This window comes from Vanellus vanellus (genome assembly GCF_965231255.1).
Source record: "Vanellus vanellus genome assembly, contig: HAP1_SCAFFOLD_818, whole genome shotgun sequence".
Classification (NCBI taxonomy): domain Eukaryota; kingdom Metazoa; phylum Chordata; class Aves; order Charadriiformes; family Charadriidae; genus Vanellus; species Vanellus vanellus.
This window is the reverse complement of record NW_028127338.1, coordinates 1-22,646: the sequence shown is the minus strand read 5'-3', so window position 1 is coordinate 22,646 and position 22,646 is coordinate 1. Positions and strand designations below refer to the sequence as shown.

General features: G+C 68.0%; 2 protein-coding genes across 2 annotated transcripts; both read left to right on the top strand.

Annotated features, from left to right (window-relative positions):
• Positions 1 to 3,251: 3,251 nt before the first annotated feature.
• On the top strand, positions 3,252 to 12,638 carry INAVA (innate immunity activator; the record flags this gene model as incomplete). The annotated part of the gene is made up of 8 exons (XM_082501127.1): positions 3,252 to 3,369; positions 5,076 to 5,203; positions 5,303 to 5,422; positions 6,498 to 6,729; positions 8,989 to 9,042; positions 9,180 to 9,564; positions 10,809 to 11,385; positions 12,546 to 12,638. 8 exons carry the CDS (start codon positions 3,252 to 3,254, stop codon positions 12,636 to 12,638), a joined length of 1,707 nt encoding a protein of 568 aa, XP_082357253.1.
• A 1,617-nt stretch (positions 12,639 to 14,255) lies between these two features.
• On the top strand, positions 14,256 to 22,641 carry SHISA4 (shisa family member 4; the record flags this gene model as incomplete). The annotated part of the gene is made up of 4 exons (XM_082501129.1): positions 14,256 to 14,558; positions 17,806 to 17,977; positions 21,670 to 21,803; positions 22,526 to 22,641. Coding segments are annotated over exons 1-4 (495 nt in total), but the record flags the coding sequence as incomplete, so codon positions are not given.
• Positions 22,642 to 22,646: the final 5 nt, after the last annotated feature.

The window sequence follows — 22,646 nt, the reverse complement described above, 5'->3', positions numbered from 1 at the left end:
CTGCTCCTCTCCTGCCTGCACCCTGCCTGCTCCCTGCCTGCTCCCTGCCTGCACCTCTCCTGCCTGCACCCTGCCTGCTCCCTGCCTGCTCCCTGCCTGCCCCTCTCCTGCCTACACCCTGCCTGCTCCCTGCCTGCCCCTCTCCTGCCTGCTCCCTGCCTGCTCCCTGCCTGCATCTCCCCACCTGCTCCTCTCCTGCCTGCACCCTGCCTGCTCCCTGCCTGCTCCCTGCCTGCACCTCTCCTGCCTGCACCCTGCCTGCTCCCTGCCTGCTCCCTGCCTGCTCCCTGCCTGCATCTCCCCACCTGCTCCTCTCCTGCCTGCTCCCTGCCTACTCCCTGCCTGCCTGCTCCCTGCCTGCCCCTCTCCTGCCTGCTCCCTGCCTGCACCCTGCCTGCATCTCCCCTGCCAGCTCCCTGCCTGCCCCTCTCCTGCCTGCTCCCTGCCTGCACCTATCCTAGCTGTACCCCCACATGCAGCCTGCCTGCACCTCTCCTGCCTGCAGCCCTTGCCTGCATCTCCCCTGCCAGCTCCCTGCCTGCTCCCTGCCTGCACCTCTGATCTGGGCCTGCCCTGCTTGCAGCTCTTCCTGCCTGCACCCTGCCTGCACCCTGCCTGCATCTCCCCTGCCAGCTCCCTGCCTGCATCTCCCCTGCCAGCTCCCTGCCTGCCCCTCTCCTGCCTGCTCCCTGCCTGCAGCCCTTGCCTGCGCCTCTCCTGCCTGCATCTCCCCCCCCAGCCCGGCACCTCTCCTGCCTGCACCCTGCCTGCACCCTGCCTGCTCCCTGCCCTCCCGTCCCCGTCCCCGTCCCCGTCCCCGCGGGCTGTGGGACCGTCCCCGGGGCTGAGACACACTTTCCACCACCTGCCCCGTACCGGCAGCGCAGGATGTGGCCAACTCGCCCGCGCCAGCCGCCATGATTCATCTCACACCGCGCCGGCGGCCGCGGCCGCGCCGTTCCCACGGCCTGGCACAGCCCTGGCACTGCCACGGCCCTCCTCCGACCCCTCCTGCCCGGGGACGGGGACGGGGACGGGGACGGGGACGGGGACGGGGACGGGGACGGGGACGGGACAGGCTGCCGGCGGGTCCCAGCTCCGGAGAAGGGGCGGTGGGGGCACCGCCAACTCCCGCCCTGCCCGTGCTGCCGGCGCGGGGTCCCTGCCCGCCAGCCGCGTTTCGGGGACCCCGACCCCGGGGTTGATCCGTGTGCCCGGATCACGGCGGGGATGGGGACGGTGTCCCGGAGCGCGGGCTGGGCCAGGAGCAGCGGGGATGGAGCCCCCGCCTGGCACCGTGCCGTGCCGTGCCGTGTTGTGTCATCTTCCACCATGTTGTGCCACAATGTGCCATGCTGGACTGTACCGTACCGTACCATGCCGTGCCGTACCGCACCATTCAGTACTGTCCCACCCCACCCCACCCCACCCCACGCCATCCCACACCATACCATACCTTACCATGCCATACTGCACCGTACAGTCCTGTACCGTACCGTACCGTACCGTACCGTACCATACTGTACCACACCACGCCATAGCCGTGCCACACCGTGCCACATCATACCATACCCAACCGTACCGTACCATACCACACTGTACCACAACATGCCATACCACGCCATACCGCACCATACAGTACTGCACCATCCCATCCCATCCCATCCCATCCCATCCCATCCCATCCCATCCCATCCCATCCCATCCCATCCCACACCATACCATACCATACCATACCACACCATACCATGCCATACCATAATATAACATGCCACACCATGCCATATCTCACCATGCTATATCTTACCACACCACACCACACCATCCCACACCATCCCATCCCATCCCACACCATCCCACACCATCCCATACCATCCCATCCCATACCATACCACACCATACCACACTATCCCATCCCATCCCATCCCATCCCATCCCATCCCATCCCATCCCATCCCATCCCATCCCATCCCATCCCATCCCATCCCATCCCATCCCACACCATCCCATCCCATCCCATCCCATCCCATCCCACCCCATCCCGTCCCATCCCATCCCATCCCTTCCCATCCCACACCATCCCATCCCATCCCATCTCATCCCACACCATACCATACCACACCATACCATGCCATACCATAATATAACATGCCACACCATGCCATATCTCACCATGCTATATCTTACCACACCACACCATCCCATCCCATCCCATCCCATCCCACCCCATCCCATCCCATCCCATCCCATCCCATCCCACCCCATCCCACCCCATCCCATCCCATCCCATCCCACCCCATCCCATCCCATCCCATCCCATCCCACCCCACACCACACCACACTGTGCCACACCATACCACCCCCCCCCACCGTACCACAGCACCCCGCGCCGTGCCACGCTGCCCTGTACTTTGCCACCCCGCCCCGCCCCGTGCCGCCCGGTGCCGTACCCTCACCGTGGCGGTGGCGGTGGCGGTGGCGGTGGCGGTGGCGGTGGCGGGCGGAGGCCGCGGCGCGTGGGGCGTTGCGGGCGCTGCCGGTGGCGGTGGCCGGGAAGGTGTTGCTCACCCGCTCCTCCCCTCCGCCTCAAGTCAAAACACGTCCCCGTGTCCCGGGCGCAGCAGAGCCGGCAGCGGCGGCGAGCGCCCAGGTAAGGCATCGCCCCCCCCCGCCCCCCCCCCCCCCAACCCTGCCCTGCCTCAGTTTCCCCATCCCGCTCCGCGCCCCGCTGCGGGGAAACTGAGGCACAAGTTGGGGGGGTGGGGGGGGGAAAGGGAAGCGATGCAACCCCCCCCCCCCATCCCCGCTCCCCCCCCCCCTCCTCCAAGAGTGGGGGTGGGGGGGTGTTGTGGTGCTGGGGGGGAGGGGTGGGGGGAACCCCTTTCCCACGGCCGCCCCCACCCCGAGAGCCGCCTCCGGCCCAGACGGAAAAGAAATCAAAACTGGGAGAGGCGCCCAGCGAAACTGGCCGGGGCGGGAGCCAGGGCCCCCCCCCACCCCCCCCCCCCCGCCATGCCGCACCCCGACCACCTTTGCCCCCGGGATGGGTCTCATCCAGACACGTGTTCCCACACCTTTGTTTATTGTAGGACCTACAAGAAGTCAAAGCAAACACAGCCTCACCCCCCCCCACCCCCCCACCACCACCACGCTCTCCTGCCCCCCGACCTCCGCCACCATCGCCACGGCCGGCCGCCCAAAAAACCGGGGCCATGCTGAGGGTCGGGGGGGTTCCGGGGGGGGTGGCACCCATGGGTGCTCCCCGGGGGGTGGCGCGGGGACAAGGCGGCTCCCCGCTCTCGCCCGTAGGCTGCCGGCCCGGCCCGGGGGAGGCGAGCGACGCCGACAGCGGGATCATGCTGCATTCCGGTGAGCAACGGGGGGGGGTATTATTTGGGGGGGGGGGACACAGGTCTTGGGGTCCCCCATGCCCTATGGGTGCTCTTATAGCTGTGCCCCCCCCCCAGGCTGAGAACGGGGCACTTCGGTGCGTGGGGACACACAAAAGCTTTGGGGGGGGGATTGGGGAGATGGGGGGTTCCCATTCAGGTGAGCAATGGGGGGGGGGTGGTGGTGTGTATTTTTTTTTGGGGGGGGAGGACAGGTCTTGGGGTCCCCCGTGCCCTATGGGTGCTCTTATAGCTGTGCCCCCCCCCCCCTCCAGGCTGAGAACGGGGCACTTCGGTGCGTGGGGACACACAAAAGCTTTGGGGGGGGGATTGGGGAAATGGGGGGGTTCCCATTCAGGTGAGCAATGGGGGGGGGGTGGTGGTGTGTATTTTTTTTTGGGGGGGGAGGACAGGTCTTGGGGTCCCCCGTGCCCTATGGGTGCTCTTATAGCTGTGCCCCCCCCCCCTCCAGGCTGAGAACGGGGCACTTCGGTGCGTGGGGACACACAAAAGCTTTGGGGGGGGGATTGGGGAAACGGGGGGGTTCCCATTCAGGTGAGCAATGGGGGTGGGGTGGGGTGTATTTTTTTTGGGGGGGGAGGACAGGTCTTGGGGTCCCCTGTGCCCTATGGGTGCTCTTATAGCTGTGCCCCCCCCCCCTCCAGGCTGAGAACGGGGCACTTCGGTGCGTGGGGACACGAAAGCTTTGGGGGGGGGATTGGGGAAACGGGGGGGTTCCTATTCAGGTGAGCAATGGGGGTGGGGTGGGGTGTATTTTTTTTGGGGGGGGAGGACAGGTCTTGGGGTCCCCCGTGCCCTATGGGTGCTCTTATAGCTGTGCCCCCCCCCCCCCTCCAGGCTGAGAACGGGGCACTTCGGTGCGTGGGGACACGAAAGCTTTGGGGGGGGGATTGGGGAAACGGGGGGGTTCCTATTCAGGTGAGCAATGGGGGTGGGGTGGGGTGTATTTTTTTTGGGGGGGGAGGACAGGTCTTGGGGTCCCCCGTGCCCTATGGGTGCTCTTATAGCTGTGCCCCCCCCCCCCCTCCAGGCTGAGAACGGGGCACTTCGGTGCGTGGGGACACGAAAGCTTTGGGGGGGGGATTGGGGAAACGGGGGGGTTCCTATTCAGGTGAGCAATGGGGGTGGGGTGGGGTGTATTTTTTTTGGGGGGGGAGGACAGGTCTTGGGGTCCCCCGTGCCCTATGGGTGCTCTTATAGCTGTGCCCCCCCCCCCCCCTCCAGGCTGAGAACGGGGCACTTCGGTGCGTGGGGACACACAAAAAGCTTTGGGGGGGGGATTGGGGAGATGGGGGGGTTCCCCTGGTTTTGGGGGGGGGGGCACCCAAGCATGGAAGGGGGGGGGGGGGGGGGACCCGGACCGGCTTTGACTCAGCCGCGTTTTGCTCGGGGATGGCTGAGTCAGGGCGAAACCTTCCCCGAATATGTGTGCGTGTCCCCCCCGTCCCCCCCCCCCCCGCTGGGAAATCACGGCTCTCCCGGGGGGAGCTGGAGCACCCATGGGTGCTGCTGGGGGGTGTGTGTGGGGGGGGGGGGTGACGGCTGCTTCCCCCCCCCCCCCCCATTTTGGGGTTGGGGGAAACTGAGGCGGGGGGGGGGGGGGGTGTGGGGGGGTGTGTGGGTGCATCTCAGCAGGCGTCCGTCTGTCCCTCCGTCCGTCCCCAGGCCCCGGCAGCCCCGTGTCACCCCCGAAGGAGCGGGGGGCGCAGGCAGGGCGCAGGCAGCAGCAGGCGTTGGAGGCCCGGCTGGAGGGCTGCGTGCAGGAGCTGCGGCGGCTCTGCCTGCGCGAGGCGGTGAGCGGGGCTGGGGGGGACACCCTGACTGACCCCCCCCCCCCCATATCCCCCCCCTCCCCCGATGGCAGCGGCTCAGTGTCCCCCTGCCGTCCCCAGGAGCTGACGGGGACGCTGCCCCGCGAGTACCCCCTAAAAGCCGGGGAGAAGCCCCCCAGGGTGCGGCGCAGGATCGGTGCTGCCTTCAAGCTGGATGAGACCCTCGTGCTGCGCGGGGCGGTGAGGGGGTCCCCGGGGTGCTGGTGGGGGGGGGGGTCCTGGGGGCGGGCGGGGGGGACCCCTCTCCCCCCATCCCAGAGCGGCGGGAGGTGCCCAGGCGTCACCTGGAGAGGCACCACGTTGTGCCACACTGTGCCATGCCACACCACACCACGCCACGCCACGCCATGCCCTACCTCACCATGCCACGCCACGCCGTGCCTTGCCATGACCTGACATGCCACACCGTGCCACACCGTACCATGATACACTATGCCATGCCTTGCCATGGTCCACCACGCCATATCTCACCACGCCACACCATGACGTGCCATACCACACCATACCATACCACACCATACCATACCATACCATGCCATGCCATACCGTGCCGTGCCATACCACACCATACCATCCCACGCTATACCATCCCATCCCACACCATCCCACACCATCCCACACCATACCATCCCACACCACACCATACCATACCATACCACACCATACCATGCCATACCATAATATAACATGCCACACCATGCCATATCTCGCCATGCTATATCTTACCACACCACCCCATCCCATCCCATCCCATCCCATCCCATCCCATCCCATCCCATCCCATCCCATCCCTTCCCATACCATACCACACCACACCATACCACACCATACCATACCATACCATCCCCACCCCACCCCATCCCACCCCATCCCATCCCACCCCATCCCACCCCATCCCATCCCATCCCATCCCATCCCATCCCATCCCATCCCATCCCACCCCATCCCACACCATCCCATCCCATCCCATCCCATCCCATCCCATCCCATCCCGTCCCATCCCATCCCCATCCCATCCCACCCCATCCCATCCCATCCCATCCCACCCAACCCCATCCCACCCCACGCCACCCCATTCCGCACCCTTCCATCCCACTCCGTGCCGTTACCCTCACGCCTCCCACGGGCCAAATTCCCCCCATCCCCTCCTCCTTCACAACCTCCCTTCGCGCGCAGCCGGGATGGGGGGTGACGGGGTGACGGGGTGACGGGGTGACGGGGTGACGGGGTACCGAGCGCGGCATCTCCCTCCCAGGACCCGCTGAGCGCCCTGGAGCGGGACCTGGCGCTGCAGCTGCAGATCGCCAAGGCCGCCCGGCGCCTGTGCCGCGAGGAGAACATCAGCAAGCGGCTCCGCAAGCGGCGGCAGACGGCGGCGCTGATGGAGGAGCAGAAGCTGAAGGATCTGGAGAACATCCTCAACCAACGACGGCTCCTGGCCGGCCGACGGCCTCTGTCCGCCGCCGCCGGCACCGCTGCTGCCGAGGGTGAGCCCCGTCTCCCCGGGTCGGTGGTGGCTCCTTTGGGGGATGCCGGAGCTCCGGGGAGGGGGGGGGGGGGGGGCAGAAATGGGTGCAGCATGGTTGGGGGGGGGGGTCCCTGGTGAACGCGGCTCGATTGCGCCCCAATTCCCCCCCCCCCGGTGAGTGTGATCCCCAGATGCGCCCCAATTCCCCCCCCCCCGGTGAGTGTGGTCCCCGGATGCGCCCCAATTCCCCATTTCCCGGTGAATGTGCCCCAATTCCCCATTTCCCAGTGAATGCGCCCCAATTCCCCCCCCGGTGAGTGTGATCCCCGGATGCGCCCCAATTCCCCATTTCCCAGTGAATGCGCCCCAATTCCCCACTCCCCGTGAGTGTGATCCCCGGATGCGCCCCAATTCCCCATTTCCCGGTGAATGCGCCCCAATTCCACCCCCGGTGAGTGTGGTCCCCGGATGCGCCCCAATTCCCCATTTCCCAGTGAATGCGCCCCAATTCCCCCCCCGGTGCGTGCGCCCCCCCGGATGCGCCCCAATTCCCCACCCCCCGTGAGTGTGATCCCCGGATGCGCCCCAATTCCCCATTTCCCAGTGAATGCGCCCCAATTCCCCCCCCCGGTGAGTGTGGTCCCCGGATGCGCCCCAATTCCCCATTTCCCGGTGAATGCACCCCAATTCCCCCCCCCCATGAGTGTGGTCCCCGGATGCGCCCCAATTCCCCATTTCCTGGTGAATGTGCCCCAATTCCCCCCCCCCGTGAGTGTGGTCCCCAGATGCGCCCCAATTCCCCATTTCCCGGTGAATGCACCCCAATTCCCCCCCCCCATGAGTGTGGTCCCCGGATGCGCCCCAATTCCCCATTTCCTGGTGAATGTGCCCCAATTCCCCCCCCCCATGAGTGTGGTCCCCGGATGCGCCCCGATTCCCCATTTCCCGGTGAATGCGCCCCAATTCCGCCCCCCGGTGAGTGTGGTCCCCGGATGCGCCCCAATTCCCCATTTCCCGGTGAATGTGCCCCAATTCCCCATTTCCCGGTGAATGCGCCCCAATTCCCCACTCCCCGTGAGTGTGATCCCCGGATGCGCCCCAATTCCCCATTTCCCGGTGAATGCGCCCCAATTCCCCCCCCCCCAGTGAGTGTGATACCCGGATGCGCCCCAATTCCCCATTTCCCAGTGAATGCGCCCCAATTCCACCCCCCCGGTGAGTGTGGTCCCCGGATGCGCCCCAATTCCCCATTTCCCGGTGAATGCGCCCCAATTCCCCACTCCCCGTGAGTGTGATCCCCGGATGTGCCCCAATTCCCCATTTCCCGGTGAATGCGCCCCAATTCCCCCCCCCCGGTGAGTGTGGTCCCCGGATGCGCCCCAATTCCCCATTTCCCGGTGAATGCGCCCCAATTCCCCACTCCCCGTGAGTGTGATCCCCGGATGCGCCCCAATTCCCCATTTCCCAGTGAATGCGCCCCAATTTCCCCCCCCCCCCCCATGAGTGTGGTCCCCGGATGCGCCCCAATTCCCCATTTCCTGGTGAATGCGCCCCAATTCCCCACTCCCCGTGAGTGTGATCCCCGGATGCGCCCCAATTCCCCATTTCCCGGTGAATGCGCCCCAATTCCCCCCCCCCGGTGCGTGCGCCCCCCTGGATGCGCCCCTAAACCCCATCCCTGGTGCATGGCATCCCCTACGCTCTCCCCGTGTGGGCACCCCAAAACCCCCCACCCCCAGTGGGAGGGAGCACCCCGATACACCATCCCCGACGACTGCACCCCAACACTTCACCCCCAGTGACTGCACCCCCATGACACCCCCCCCAATCCGCCGTCCCCAGTGAGCGCACACCAACGGGTGGCAGGATTTGGCCCGGCTGCCATATCCCCATCCCGTTCCGGCAGGTCCCCTCTCGCCCCACTGTATCTCAGCTCCATCCCCACCGCCCTCACGGTGTTCCCGCATCCGTCACCCCCCGAGGACCGGGGACACGGTGCCGGTGGCTCTTTCCCCACCGGTGCCCCCAAAACCTGCCCAGCACCCCTCCTCCTGCCCGGCTCGGGCAGGCTGGGAGCTGCCCACAGCGCCGGCACGCCGCTCGGCAAAGCCGGCCTGGCCGGTACCGCCACCGTCCCGGAGCGTGTCGGAACAGGCGGCGTGGGAGAGGGGGAGCGGAGGCCTCCGGGGACGCGTTGGGTGGCGGCGGGTGCCGTGGGAGAGTTTTGGCACCCGGCGGCGGCACCGGCACCGTTCTCACCAGTCCCTTTTCCCCGCAGAGCTCAGCGCTTCCGACGAGAGCTCCCTGTCGGACGCCGTCCTGCTGGAGGAGGGTAAGGGGGCTGCGGGGACCGGGGTTTGAGGAGGGACACACACACACACACACACACACGCGCACACACACACGCACACGCACGCGGTGCCCCCCCCCGTGCCTCCCCTCCATCCCAACCCTCCATCTCTCCCGCAGAAGAGAGGCGGCCGCCGGGACCTGGCGCCCCGCGGGGGTCCCCGTCCCCCGAGGAGCCCACCCAGGAGGAGGGGGGGTCGGGGCCACCGCCGGCCCCCCCCAGCCCCTGGCGGGAGACCGGCACGGACAGACCCTACGAGACAGGCACAAAACCCGGCGTCGACACCGGGGATGGGGAAACGAGGGGGTCCCGGTGCTGCCCCGGGTCTCCGCCGGCCGCCCCCCGCAGCCCCGACCCCGCGGCATCGCCGGCACCCAGGGTGGGGGACGTCCCTCCCTACCGCTTCGTCCCCATCAGGACCCTGGTGCTGTGCCGGCAGGCGGGATCCAGCGCTCCCGGCACCCCGGAGCCATCGGGCCGGAGGGGACAGTCCCAGTCCTTAAGGTATGTTCTGTCCGTGGGGAGGGGGCTTCTGCAAGGGGGGGATGGAGATAACCCCATGGAGATGATGGAGCTGAACCCGTGGGGAGGAGGTCAGAGATAACCCCATGGAGGATGGAGACAACCCCATGGGGAGGAGGGTGGAGATAACCCCATGGAGATGATGGAGCTGAACCCGTGGGGAGGAGGTCGGAGATAATCCCATGGAGAGGATGGAGACAACCCCATGGGGAAGAGGGTGGAGATAACCCCATGGAGGATGGAGATAACCCCATGGGGAGGAGGGTGGAGATAACCTCATGGAGAGGATGGAGATAACCCCATGGGGAGGAGGGTGGAGATAACCCCATGGAGAGGATGGAGACAACCCCATGGGGAGGAGGGTGGAGATAACCCCATGGAGAGGACAGAGACAACCCCATGGAGAGGATGGAGACAACCCCATGGGGAGGAGGTTGGAGATAACCCCATGGAGGATGGAGACAACCCCATGGGGAGGAGGTTGGAGATAACCCCATGGAGGATGGAGACAACCCCATGGGGAGGAGGTTGGAGATAACCCCATGGAGAGGACAGAGACAACCCCATGGGGAGGAGGTTGGAGATAACCTCAAGGAGATGAAGGAGCTAAACCCGTGGGGAGGAGGATGGAGATAACTCCACAAGGAGGAGGATGGAGAGATCCTCATGGGGAAGATGGAGCTAAAGCCATGGGGAGGAGGATGGAGATAGTGCCATGGGGAGGAAGATGGAGATAATCCTATGGAGAGGATGGAGCTAACCCCGTGGGGAGGAGTTTGGAGATAACACCTAAGGGAGGATGGAGCTAACGCTATGGGGAAGATGGAGACAACCCTATGGGGAGGATGGAGCTAATCCTATGGGGAGGATGGAGGCAGCCCTATGGGAAGATAGGAGCTAACCCTATGGGGAGGAGTTTGGAGATGACACTAAAGGGAGGATGGAGCCAACCCTATGGGGAGGACGGAGACAACCCCGTGAGGGACGTTGGAGATAAGTGCACGTGGAGGATAGAGAGAACCTCACGGGAGGAGGGTGGAGATAATCCCTTGGGGAGGATGGAGCTGACCCTACGGAGATGATGGAGCCGACCTCATGGGGATGCTCCAACCCGCACCCATAGGGTGCTCAGCGCCCCCCACCCTTTCCCATGGCCCCCCCTGACTTCGGGGGGGGGGCGGTGAGGGGAAGGGTCCGTCTGCAGCCGCAGCCCTCCTGCCCCGCAGGGTGGAGGCATCCTGGCAGCCCGGCCAGCCGCGGGGCCGCAGCGCCGTCCCCCGCCGGCGTCCCACCTACTACACGGTGACGGTTCCCACCTCCTGCATCCCGACCCCCGGTCCCGCGCACCGCTCCGGCTCCGACGACAGCATCTCCGACCTCTCCAGCATCTCCCACGCCACCTCCCCGGGCAGCAGCAGCCCCGAAGTCTCCTTCCAGCGTCCACCGGTCCCACCACCCCTCGTCGAACCTGGTTATTACCCCCGGGGTGGCCACCGGTTCCTGCCACCCGCCGGCCCCCTGGCTTTCCTCTACGAGCAGGATTTGGCCCCCTTACGCTACCAGCGCCTGGTGCCCTCGCACAGCCGCATCGTGCGCACCCCCTCGCTCAAGGACTACGCGCCGGCGGGGGGTCGGGGGCTCTCCAAGGCGGCCGTCACCGAGGAGCTCAAGTCATGGCACCAACGCGCCCGGCTGCGGGGTACCCGTCCCCACTCCCTCGACCGGCAAGGAGCCTTTCGGGGACCCCGTGGTGGGACCTCCAGGGAGGTGCCCATCACCCGGGGAGTCCTGCCGTGGGCTCAGGTAGGGCACGGGGTCTGGCTGGCGCCGGGATGGGAGTGGGGATGTGGGAGACTGGGGGGGGGGGGTGGGGGGGAGGGGACGGTGCGGCACATCCCCATATGGGGACCCCCCCCCACCCCGCCCCGGGTGCTGCCCTGTGGGTGACGTGAATCGTCACCCTGAGGTGGTTGAGGGACGAGTGGCTCTGGTGGTGGGGTCCCATCAGGGTCTCCAGAGCAGGAGTGGGGGCTTGAGGGGGTCCGTGGGGATGAACTGGGGTCCCATGAGGGTCATCGGGGCAGGACTGGGATCCCATGAAGGTCCCTGGGGCAGGACCGTGGTCTCAGAAGGGGCTTGGGGACAGCACCACGGTCCTTCGGGACACAACCAAGACCTTCTGAGGGGCCCTCTGGGCAAGTCCAGGGTCCCACAAGCCAGACCTGGGGTCCCATGAGGGTCCCTGGGGCGGGAGCAGGATGGTATGGGGGCCCTTGGGGCAGGATCAGGGTCCTGAGGGGATCCGGGGGGGGGATCAGGGTCAGGAGGGGATTTTGGGGGAAGAACTGGGGTCCCATGAGGGTCCCTTGGGGCAAGACGGAGGACCTCCAAAGGGTCCTTGGGACAGCACTGGTGAAGGTCCCTTGGGGCAGGACCAGGTCCTAAGGGGGTCCCTGGGACAGGATTGGGGTCCTGAGGAGATCCCATGGCCAAGACCGGGGTCTCGTGGGGGTCTTGGGCACAGGACCGAGGTCCCTCAAGGTCCTTTGGGGCAGGATGGGGACCTTTTGAGGGTCCCTCTGTGCAGGTCCTGGGTCCCGTGAGCAGGTCCTGGGGTCCCACGAGGGTCCTTGGGGCAGGACCCCGGTTCCCACGTGGGTCCCTGGGGCAGCACCGGGGGGTGGAGGACTCCCTGCAGATATTTCGGGGCTCCCACCGGGATGGGTGCAGGCAGTAGACCGCGGCACCCCGTCGTGGCGCACGGGGACAACCGGCACCCGCAGCACAATCGGGGGCCCACGCCGGGCAAGTTGGGACCTGTAACCACCCTTGGGACAACCCCCCCCACCCTCCACCCCCCCCCACCCCCCATCCTCCGCCTCCGTGCCGGGCTGAGCACCCCGGGGTGCTGCCCCGGCGCAGGGGGGGGGTGCCATCGCCCACGGGCTCCTTCTCCCACGCAGGCGCCCCCGATCCACGTCCTGCGGCGCTCGCCGGACGGCGTGCCCGTGCAGGTCTACGTGCCTGAGAACGGCGAGATCGTCACACAAGTGTAAGCGCAGAAAAACAACACCCCCACATCTCCCCCCCCCCGCCGCCCCCCCCCCCAAAACACACCCCCTCCCGGGGTGGGGGTGTCACACAGCCTGGCTGGCCCAGGGACACTGGGGACGAGGCCGTCCCACACCCCCCGGTGTGGGGGGACACGGGTGGGAGGTGCGCCCCACTACACCCCCCCCCCCCTCCCCCCAGCACCCTGTGGGGTGCGTGGGGCTGGGAGGGGGTGGCAGGGGCTGGTCCCCCCCCCCCCCCCCATGTCCCCTCACCGCCACCGTGACCCCGGTGCTGACGGTGCCACCGCGATCCTCCATCTCTAATAAACGTGGTCGTTGGGGGGCTCCTGTCCTCGACACCCCCTGGGGACGCGTCAACTCTGTCCCCAACCCTGTCCCCCGCAGGGTCACCCCCCCCCGCCCCCCCCCCCCCGTCCCCTGCAGTCGGTGCTGGGGTGGCATTGCCAGGATCGGGCCCCGGTTTGGGGGGCCTCGGGGTAGTGACGGGGTGACCCAGGTGCCCAAGGGGGTGCCCCAGTCCGGCTGTGTCCCCATCCCCCCCCCCCCCCAGCACCCAGCGAGCCCTTGGCCTGACTGGGAGGGGGTACTGGGATGGGGGTGTTGGGGAGAGGGGTGCTGGGATGGGGGGTGCAGAGAATGGGGGGGTGATGGGAAAGGGGGTGCTGGGAAGGGGGTGCAGAGGAGGGGGTGCAGAGGAGGGGGTGCAGAGGAGGGGGGGTGATGGGAAAGGGGGTGCTGGGGAGGGGGTGCAGAGGATGAGGATGCTGGGATGGGGGGTGCTGGGGAGGGGGTGCAGAGGAGGGGGTGCAGAGGAGGGGGGTGCTGGGATGGGGGGTGCTGGGGAGGGGGTGCTGGGGAGGGGGTGCTGGGAAAGGGGGTGCAGGGAAGGGAAGGGGTAGGAGGAAAGAATGGGGTTCAGGGGAGGGGTGCGGGGGCGGGATGAGGGGGTGGGGAAGGGAAAGGGGTGCGGGGGGGGGTGGGGGGTGGACAGGAAGTGGGCAGGGATGGGTGGGGGGATGGGGTGCGGGGGAGGGGAAAGAAGGGGTGCAAAGAAGGATGGGGCAGGAGAAGGGGGGTGGGAAGGGAAATGATGGGGGGGGGGGCTGTGGGGCAGGGGGAGGGGGGGCAGGGGCTGTGAAAGGATGGGGGGGGCAGGGGAGGGGGGGGGAAGGGGAAAAAGGGGGCGCCGGGGGTGGGGAAGGGGTGCGGGGGAGGGGAAAGAAGGGGTGCAGAGAAGGATGGGGCAGGAGAAGGGGGGTGGGAAGGGGGGGTCTGGGGGGCAGGGAAGAGGTGGGGTGCCGGGGGTGGGGGTGCCGGGGGTGGGGAAGGGCAGCGATGGGGCGGGGGGGAGGGCGGTACCGGGTGGTGGTGGGACACGGTCCGACCGTCGGAGCCCCCCCGGCCCCCCCCGAGCAGCCCTGCCCGGCCGTGCCCGTTGCCGCGGGGGCCGGCGGCGCCGCTCCTCCCGGCGGGGGCGGGCGGGGACCGGGGCCGGTGGCTGCGGCGGGAGGCGGTGCCGTCGGGGCGGGGGGGGGGGGGGGGGAACCGGGCAGCGACCGAGCGCCTCCGGGCTGCGGCGTCACTGCGGGCCTGCGCCGGCCCCGCACCGGGCTCCGCCGGTACCGGCAGCGGAGCTCCAGCGGGAGCGGCTTCGGGTTTCCACCGGTACCGGCAGCGGGGCTCCACCGGCGGCGGTCCCGGGCTTCCACCGGCCCCGCAGCACCGGCCCCAGCCCCGCCGTCCCGGGCCCGTTGCGGCACCGCCCGCGGGTAGCGCTGAGCGGGGACACCGGGCCCGGGCCCGCACCGCCCCCCCGGGCCGCCCCCGGGATGGGGCCCGGCGGTACCGGCGGCCGCTGGCCCCTGGCCGGCACCGTGCTGGTGGCCGTGGCCGCCTCGCTGGGTAAGAGACACGGCGGAGGGTGGGGGGGGGGGAACTGGGGCAGCTGGGGGAGGGGGGGGACACACACTCGGTGCCACCCTGCGATGGGACCCGGTGCCACCGGCTGTCACCGTGGGGCACCTCCGGGTGGGACCCGGTGCCACCGGCTGCGACCGGGACCTGCGCCCACGCACGGCCCCTTCGCACGGGGGTTGTTTGCACCAGCGCGTCCCACCGGGCACTGTGTCATCCCGTCGTCGTGTCGTGTCCCCCCTCCCCATACCGCGCTCCGTTTGCCGCTTTCGGGGCGTCCCCGAGAGCCACCCGCCCCCGGGGAGCAGCGTGCACGGAGCCGGTGGCCGCTGGAGCCGGGATGCCCGTTCCCGGGGGGATTTGGGTGCTCTGCCACGTACACGGCCTGTGCCTCAGTTTCCCCACTTGGCTCTGAGCTGCTCCGCTCGCGTTGGGCGGAACCCCGTATGAGACCCCGGAGAAGCCACTATGGAGCTGGCAGGGAGCCAGCTGGTGGCCCCAAGGGAAGCAGCCCAACCCTGGTGGCCTCCCGGCCACTGTCCCGGCGCCTCTGGCCGCCCCCCAGGCCTCGTCCCGGGGCTATTTCTGGGAGCGCAGGTGGCTCCGGCCAGAAATAGAGCTGGGAGGCGTCGCTTGGAGCAGCCGGGCCGGGAGGCGGCCTGGGGGGGTCTGGGTGAGACGGAGAGGGGTCCGCAAGGATGTGGGGCAGGATGGAGCGGGATCCAGGGGCACGTGGGGCAGGATGGAGCAGAGTAGGGGGGCAGATGGGGGCAGGATGGAGCGGGGTATCGGGGGTACATAGGGGCAGGGTATGGGGGCAGGATGGAATGGGGTACAGGGGGATGTGGGGCAGGATGGGGTGGGGTCTGGGGAATTGTGGGGCAGGATGGAGTGGGGTCTGTGAAGATGTGGGGCAGGATGGGGTGTGATCCAGGGTTATGTGGGGCAGGATGGAGTGGGGTCTGGGGAATTGTGGGGCAGGATGGGGTGGGATCCAGGGTTATGTGGGGCAGGATGGAGTGGGGTCTATGAAGATGTGGGGCAGGATGGGGTGGGGTCTGGGGAATTGTGGGGCAGGATGGGGTGGGATCCAGGGTTATGTGGGGCAGGATGGAGTGGGGTACAGGGGGATGTGGGGCAGGATGGAGTGGGGTCTATGAAGATGTGGGGCAGGATGGGGTGGGGTCTGGGGAATTGTGGGGCAGGATGGGGTGGGATCCAGGGGGATGTGGGGCAGGATGGGGTGGGGTCTGGGGAATTGTGGGGCAGGATGGGGTGGGATCCAGGGTTATGTGGGGCAGGATGGAGTGGGGTCTATGAAGATGTGGGGCAGGATGGGGTGGGGTCTGGGGAATTGTGGGGCAGGATGGGGTGGGATCCAGGGGGATGTGGGGCAGGATGGAGTGGGGTCTGGGGAATTGTGGGGCAGGATGGGGTGGGATCCAGGGTTATGTGGGGCAGGATGGAGTGGGGTCTATGAAGATGTGGGGCAGGATGGGGTGGGGTCTGGGGAATTGTGGGGCAGGATGGAGCATGGTATGGGGTGTACATAGGGGCAGGGCATGGGGAGAAATGAGGGCAGGATGGAGTGGGGTATGGGGGGTACATAGGGGCGGGGTATGGGGGGACAGGACAGAGCAGGGGCTGGGGGGATGCGGGGCAGGATGGAGTGGGGTTGGAGGTGGGGGCCGTGGGGCAGGATGGAGCAGGATCCAGGGGGATGTGGGGCAGGATGGGCGAGGTACAGGGCACAGGGGGACAGGACAGACCAGGTTATGGGGAGATGTGGGGCGGGAGGGATGGGGGGAGCATGGGGCAGGGTAGAGCAGGGTTCGGGGGGATGTGTCGGGGGGGATGGAGCAGAGTATGGGGGCACATGGGGCAGGGTATGGGGCAAATGAGGGCAGGATGGAGTGGGATACGGGGGGCAGGGGGGCAGGGTGGAGCGGGGTATGGGGCGCACATAGGGGCAGGGTATGGGGGGACAGGATAGAGCAGGGGCTGGGGGGACGCGGGGCAGGATGGAGCGGGGTACAGGGCGGGACATGGGGCAGGATGGAGCAGGATATGGGGGGACACGGGGACAGGATGCAGTGGGGTATGGGGGGGCACAGGGCAGGGTGCGGTGGGGTACGGGGGGACATGGAGACACGATGTACGGGGGGACATGGGGACAGGATGCAGTGGGGTACGGGGGGACATGGGGACATGATGTATGGGGGGACATGGGGACAGGATGCAGCGGGGTACGGGGGGGACATGGGGACATGATGTATGGGGGGACATGGGGACAGGATGCAGCGGGGTACGGGGGGGACATGGGGACATGATGTATGGGGGGGACATGGGGACAGGATGCAGCGGGGTACGGGGGGGGACATGGAGACACGATATATGGTGGACATGGGGACAGGATGCAGTGGGGTACGGGGGGACATGGGGACACAATATATGGGGGGACATGGGGACAGGGTGCAGTGGGGTATGGGGGGACATGGAGACACGATGTATGGGGGGACATGGGGACAGGATGCAGTGGGGTACGGGGGGACATGGGGACAGGATGCAGTGGGGTACGGGGGGACATGGGGACATGATGTATGGGGGGGACATGGGGACAGGATGCAGCGGGGTACGGGGGGGGACATGGAGACACGATATATGGTGGACATGGGGACAGGATGCAGTGGGGTACGGGGGGACATGGGGACACAATATATGGGGGGACATGGGGACAGGGTGCAGTGGGGTATGGGGGGACATGGAGACACGATGTATGGGGGGACATGGGGACAGGATGCAGTGGGGTACGGGGGGACATGGGGACAGGATGCAGTGGGGTACGAGGGGACATGGGGACAGGGTGCAGTGGGGTATGGGGGGGGACATGGGGACACAATATATGGGGGGACATGGAGACACGATGTATGGGGGGACATGGGGACAGGATGCAGCGGGGTACGGGGGGACATGGGGACAGGATGTATGGGGGGACATGGGGACAGGATGCAGTGGGATATGGGGGGGACATGGGGACAGGATGCAGTGGGGTACGGGGGGGACATGGGGACATGATGTATGGGGGGACACGGGGACAGGATGCAGCGGGGTACGGGCTGTCCCCCCGAGGCAGCATTCAGGGAACGCAGGAGGTTCCCTATACCGGTGCCACTGGGGGTGACGGTGACCAGGCCGGCGGCGCCCCGAGGCCTTGGTGACGGGTGGCCGTCCCCAGCGGCGGGGGGCGAGGACTGCCTGTGGTACGTGGACAGGAACGGCTCCTGGCACCCCGGCTTCGACTGCGAGTTCTTCACCTTCTGCTGCGGCACGTGCCACCAGCGGTACTGCTGCCGCGACCCCCTGCGCCTGCTCACCGAGCGCCAGCAGCGCCACTGCCTCGCCTTCAGGTGCTGGGGGCTGGTGCTGGGCGCTGGGCACCGGTGCTGGGCACTGCTGCTGGGTGCTGGGCGCTGGTGCTGGGCAGTGGTACCGGGCTCTGGGCATTGGGTGCTGGGCACCGGTACCGGGTGACAGATGCTGGGTGCTGGGCGCTGGTGCTGAGCAGTGGTACTGGGCTCTGGGCACTGGTGCTGGGCACTGCTGCTGGGTGCTGGGCGCCGGTACTGGGTGCTGAGCCACAGCCATGGGTGCTGGGGGCTCATCTGTGGGTACTGGGCACTGGGGATGGGATGCTGGGCACTGGGTGCTGGGCGCTGGTGCTGGGTGCTGGGTGCTGGGCACTGGTGCTGGGCACTGCTGCTGGGTGCTGGGCACCGGTACTGGGTGCTGAGCTGCAGCCATGGGCACTGGGGGCTCGCCTGTGGGTACCGGGCACTGGGGATGGGATGCTGGATGCTGGTGCTGGGCAGTGGTACTGGGCTCTGGGCATTGGGTGCTGGGCACCGGTACTGGGTGATGGATGCTGGGTGCTGGGCGCTGGGCACTGGTGCTGGGCACTGCTGCTGGGTGCTGGGCACCGGTACTGGGTGCTGAGCCGCAGCCATGGGTGCTGGGGGCTCGCCTGTGGGTACCGGGCACTGGGGATGGGATGCTGGATGCTGGGTGCTGGGCACTGGTACTGGGTGCTGAGCTGCAGCCATGGGCGCTGGGGGCTCGCCTGTGGGTACCGGGCACTGGGGATGGGATGCTGGGCACTGGGCACTGGGCAGTGGTACTGGCTACTGGGCATTGGGTGCTGGGCACCGGTACTGGGTGGTGGATGCTGGGTGCTGGGCGCTGGTGCTGGGCAGTGGTACTGGGCTCTGGGCACTGGTGCTGGGCACTGCTGCTGGGTGCTGGGCGCTGGTACTGGGTGCTGAGCCACAGCCATGGGCGCTGGGGGCTCGCCTGTGGGTACTGGGCACTGGGGATGGGATCCTGGATGCTGGGTGCTGGGCGCTGGTGCTGGGCTCTGGGCACTGGTGCTGGGTGCTGGGCACCGGTACTGGGTGCTGAGCTGCAGCCATGGGCACTGGGGGCTCGCCTGTGGGTACCGGGCCCTGGGGATGGGATGCTGGGCGCTGGTGCTGGGCAGTGGTACTGGGCTCTGGGCATTGGGTGCTGGGCACCGGTACTGGGTGATGGATGCTGGGTGCTGGGCGCTGGGCACTGGTGCTGGGCACTGCTGCTGGGTGCTGGGCACCGGTACTGGGTGCTGAGCCGCAGCCATGGGTGCTGGGGGCTCGCCTGTGGGTACCGGGCACTGGGGATGGGATGCTGGATGCTGGGTGCTGGGCACTGGTACTGGGTGCTGAGCTGCAGCCATGGGCGCTGGGGGCTCGCCTGTGGGTACCGGGCACTGGGGATGGGATGCTGGATGCTGGGCGCTGGGCAGTGGTACTGGGCACTGCTGCTGGGTGCTGGGCGCTGGTACTGGGTGCTGAGCCACAGCCATGGGTGCTGGGGGCTCACCTGTGGGTACCGGGCACTGGGGATGGGATGCTGGATGCTGGGTGCTGGGCGCTGGTGCTGGGCTCTGGGCACTGGTGCTGGGTGCTGGGCACCGGTACTGGGTGCTGGGCGCTGGTACTGGGTGCTGAGCTGCAGCCATGGGCACTGGGGGCTCGCCTGTGGGTACCGGGCCCTGGGGATGGGATGCTGGGCGCTGGTGCTGGGCAGTGGTACTGGGCTCTGGGCATTGGGTGCTGGGCACTGCTGCTGGGTGCTGGGCACTGGTACTGGGTGATGGATGCTGGGTGCTGGGCACTGGGCACTGGTGCTGGGCACTGCTGCTGGGTGCTGGGCGCCGGTACTGCGTGCTGAGCCACAGCCATGGGTGCTGGGGGCTCACCTGTGGGTACTGGGCACTGGGGATGGGATGCTGGGCACTGGGTGCTGGGCGCTGGTGCTGGGCAGTGGTACTGGGCTCTGGGCACTGGTGCTGGGCACTGCTGCTGGGTGCTGGGTGCTGGGCACTGGTGCTGGGCACTGCTGCTGGGTGCTGGGCACCGGTACTGGGTGCTGAGCTGCAGCCATGGGCACTGGGGGCTCGCCTGTGGGTACCGGGCACTGGGGATGGGATGCTGGATGCTGGGCTCTGGGCGCTGGTGCTGGGTGCTGGGCACCGGTACTGGGTGCTGGGCGCTGGTACTGGGTGCTGAGCTGCAGCCATGGGCACTGGGGGCTCGCCTGTGGGTATTGGGCACTGGGGATGGGATGCTGGATGCTGGGCGCTGGGCAGTGGTACTGGGCTCTGGGCATTGGGTGCTGGGCACCGGTACTGGGTGACGGATGCTGGGTGCTGGGCGCTGGTGCTGGGCAGTGGTACTGGGCTCTGGGCACTGGTGCTGGGTACTGCTGCTGGGTGCTGGGTGCTGGGCGCTGGTACTGGGTGCTGAGCCACAGCCATGGGCGCTGGGGGCTCGCCTGTGGGTACCGGGCACTGGGGATGGGATGCTGGGCACTGGGTGATGGGTACTGGGCAGTGGTACTGGCTACTGGGCACTGGGTGCTGGGAAGTTGTACTGGGTGCTGGGCATTGGGTGCTGGGCACTGCTACCGGGTGTTGCGCACTGGTACTGGGTGTTGGTGCTTGCCACTGGATGCTGCTACTGGGCACTGGGTGCTGGATGCTGGGTGCTGGGTGATGGGTGATGGGTGCTGGGTGCTGTGCACTGGTACTGGGCACTGGGTGATGGATGCTGGATGCTGGGTGCTGGGTGCTGGGTGCTGGGCACCGGTACTGGGCACTGGGTGCTGGATGCTGGGTGCTGGGTGCTGGGCACCGGTACTGGGCACTGGGTGCTGGATGCTGGGTGCTCGGTGATGGGTGATGGGTGCTGGGCACCGGTACTGGGCACTGGGTGCTGGATGCTGGGTGCTGGGTGCTGGGCACCGGTACTGGGCACTGGGTGCTGGATGCTGGGTGCTCGGTGATGGGTGATGGGTGCTGGGCACCGGTACTGGGCACTGGGTGCTGGATGCTGGGTGCTCGGTGATGGGTGATGGGTGCTGGGCACCGGTACTGGGCACTGGGTGCTGGATGCTGGGTGCTCGGTGATGGGTGATGGGTGCTGGGTGCTGTGCACTGGTACTGGGCACTGGGTGATGGATGCTGGGCACTGGGTGCTGGGTGCTGGGTGCTGGGCACCGGTACTGGGCACTGGGTGCTGGATGCTGGGTGCTGGGTGCTGGATGCTGGGCACCGGTAGTGGGCACTGGGTGATGGATGCTGGGTGCTGGGTGCTGGGCACCGGTAGTGGGCACTGGGTGATGGATGCTGGGTGCTGGGCACCGGTACTGGGCACTGGGTGCTGGGTGCTAGGTGCTGGGCACTGATACTGGGCACTGGTACTGGGCTCTGGGTGTTGGGTGCTGGACACTGCTACTGGGTGCTGGGCGCTGGGTGCTGGATGCTGGTCACTGGTCACTGGTACTGGTCACTGGTGCTGGGCAGTGGCCCTGGCCGCTTGCCAGGACGTCCCCGTCCCCAGGTGGGTGCTCCCAGGGTGCCCCTGATGCTGCGGGCACTGGTGTGACTGGGGGGCGGTGGCGGGGGGTGTGTGTGTGTGTGGGTGTGCGGGTGTGTGGGTGTGTGGGTGCCCTCCCCGGTGCCCCCTCCCGCCCCCCCCCCCCATGTCCCCGCGGTGTCCCCCCGCAGCCCCAAGACCATCGCGGGCATCGCCTCGGCCGTGGTGCTCTTCATCGCCATCGTCACCACCATCGTCTGCTGCTTCATGTGCTCCTGCTGTTACCTCTACCAGCGCCGGCAGCACCTCCGCACCCCCCTGCAAGGTGGGGGGGGGGTTGGGGGGCGGGGGGGGGGGTTGCAGGGGTTGGGGGGGGCAGGAGGAGATGGGGGGTGCAGGAGGAGGGGGGTGAAGGGGGGTTCGGGGGGTGCAAGGGGGGTGCAGGAGGAGGTGTGGGGTGCGGGGGGCATTGGGTGAGGGGGGGGCTGCAGGGGTTGGGGGGGCAGGAGGAGATGGGGGGTGCAGGAGGAGGAGGGGTGCGGGGGGGTGAGGGGGGTGCAGGAGGGGGGGTGCAGGGGTTGGGGGGTGCAGGAGGAGGGGGGTGCAAAGGGGGTGCAGGAGGAGATGTGGGGTGCAGGGGGGGCATTGGGTGGGGGGGTGAAGGGGTTGGGGGGCAGGAGGAGATGTGGGGTGCAGGAGGAGGGGTTGAAGGTGGGTGCAGGAGGGGGGCATGGGGGGTGCAAGGGGGGGTACGGGGGGTGTGGGGTGCAGAAGGGGAGCGGGGGGGCAGGAAGAGGTGCGCTGGGGGGGGGGGAGGAGGTGTAGGGTGCAAGGGGGGGGGATTTGGGGGGGCTGGAGGGATGTGGGAGGGACTGGGCTGGGGGAGGGGGGGGCACTTGGGTGCTGGGGGGGGGGGGGGATTTGGGTGCTGGGAAGCGGAGGGGGGGGGGGCAATGGAGCGGGTGCTGCTGCGATCCCCCCCCCCCCCCCCCTCCGTCCCCGTCCCCGTGTCGGGGGGTCGCAGCCCTCACCCCGTTTCTCCCGCAGGCCCGGAGATCCCACTCTCCAGTTACCCCCCCGCGCCCCCCCCGGCCCCTTTCCCCCCGGCCCCCAAAGGCGGCCCCGCGCCCCCCCAGCCCGGCTTCGCCCCCATGGCCATGTACCCACC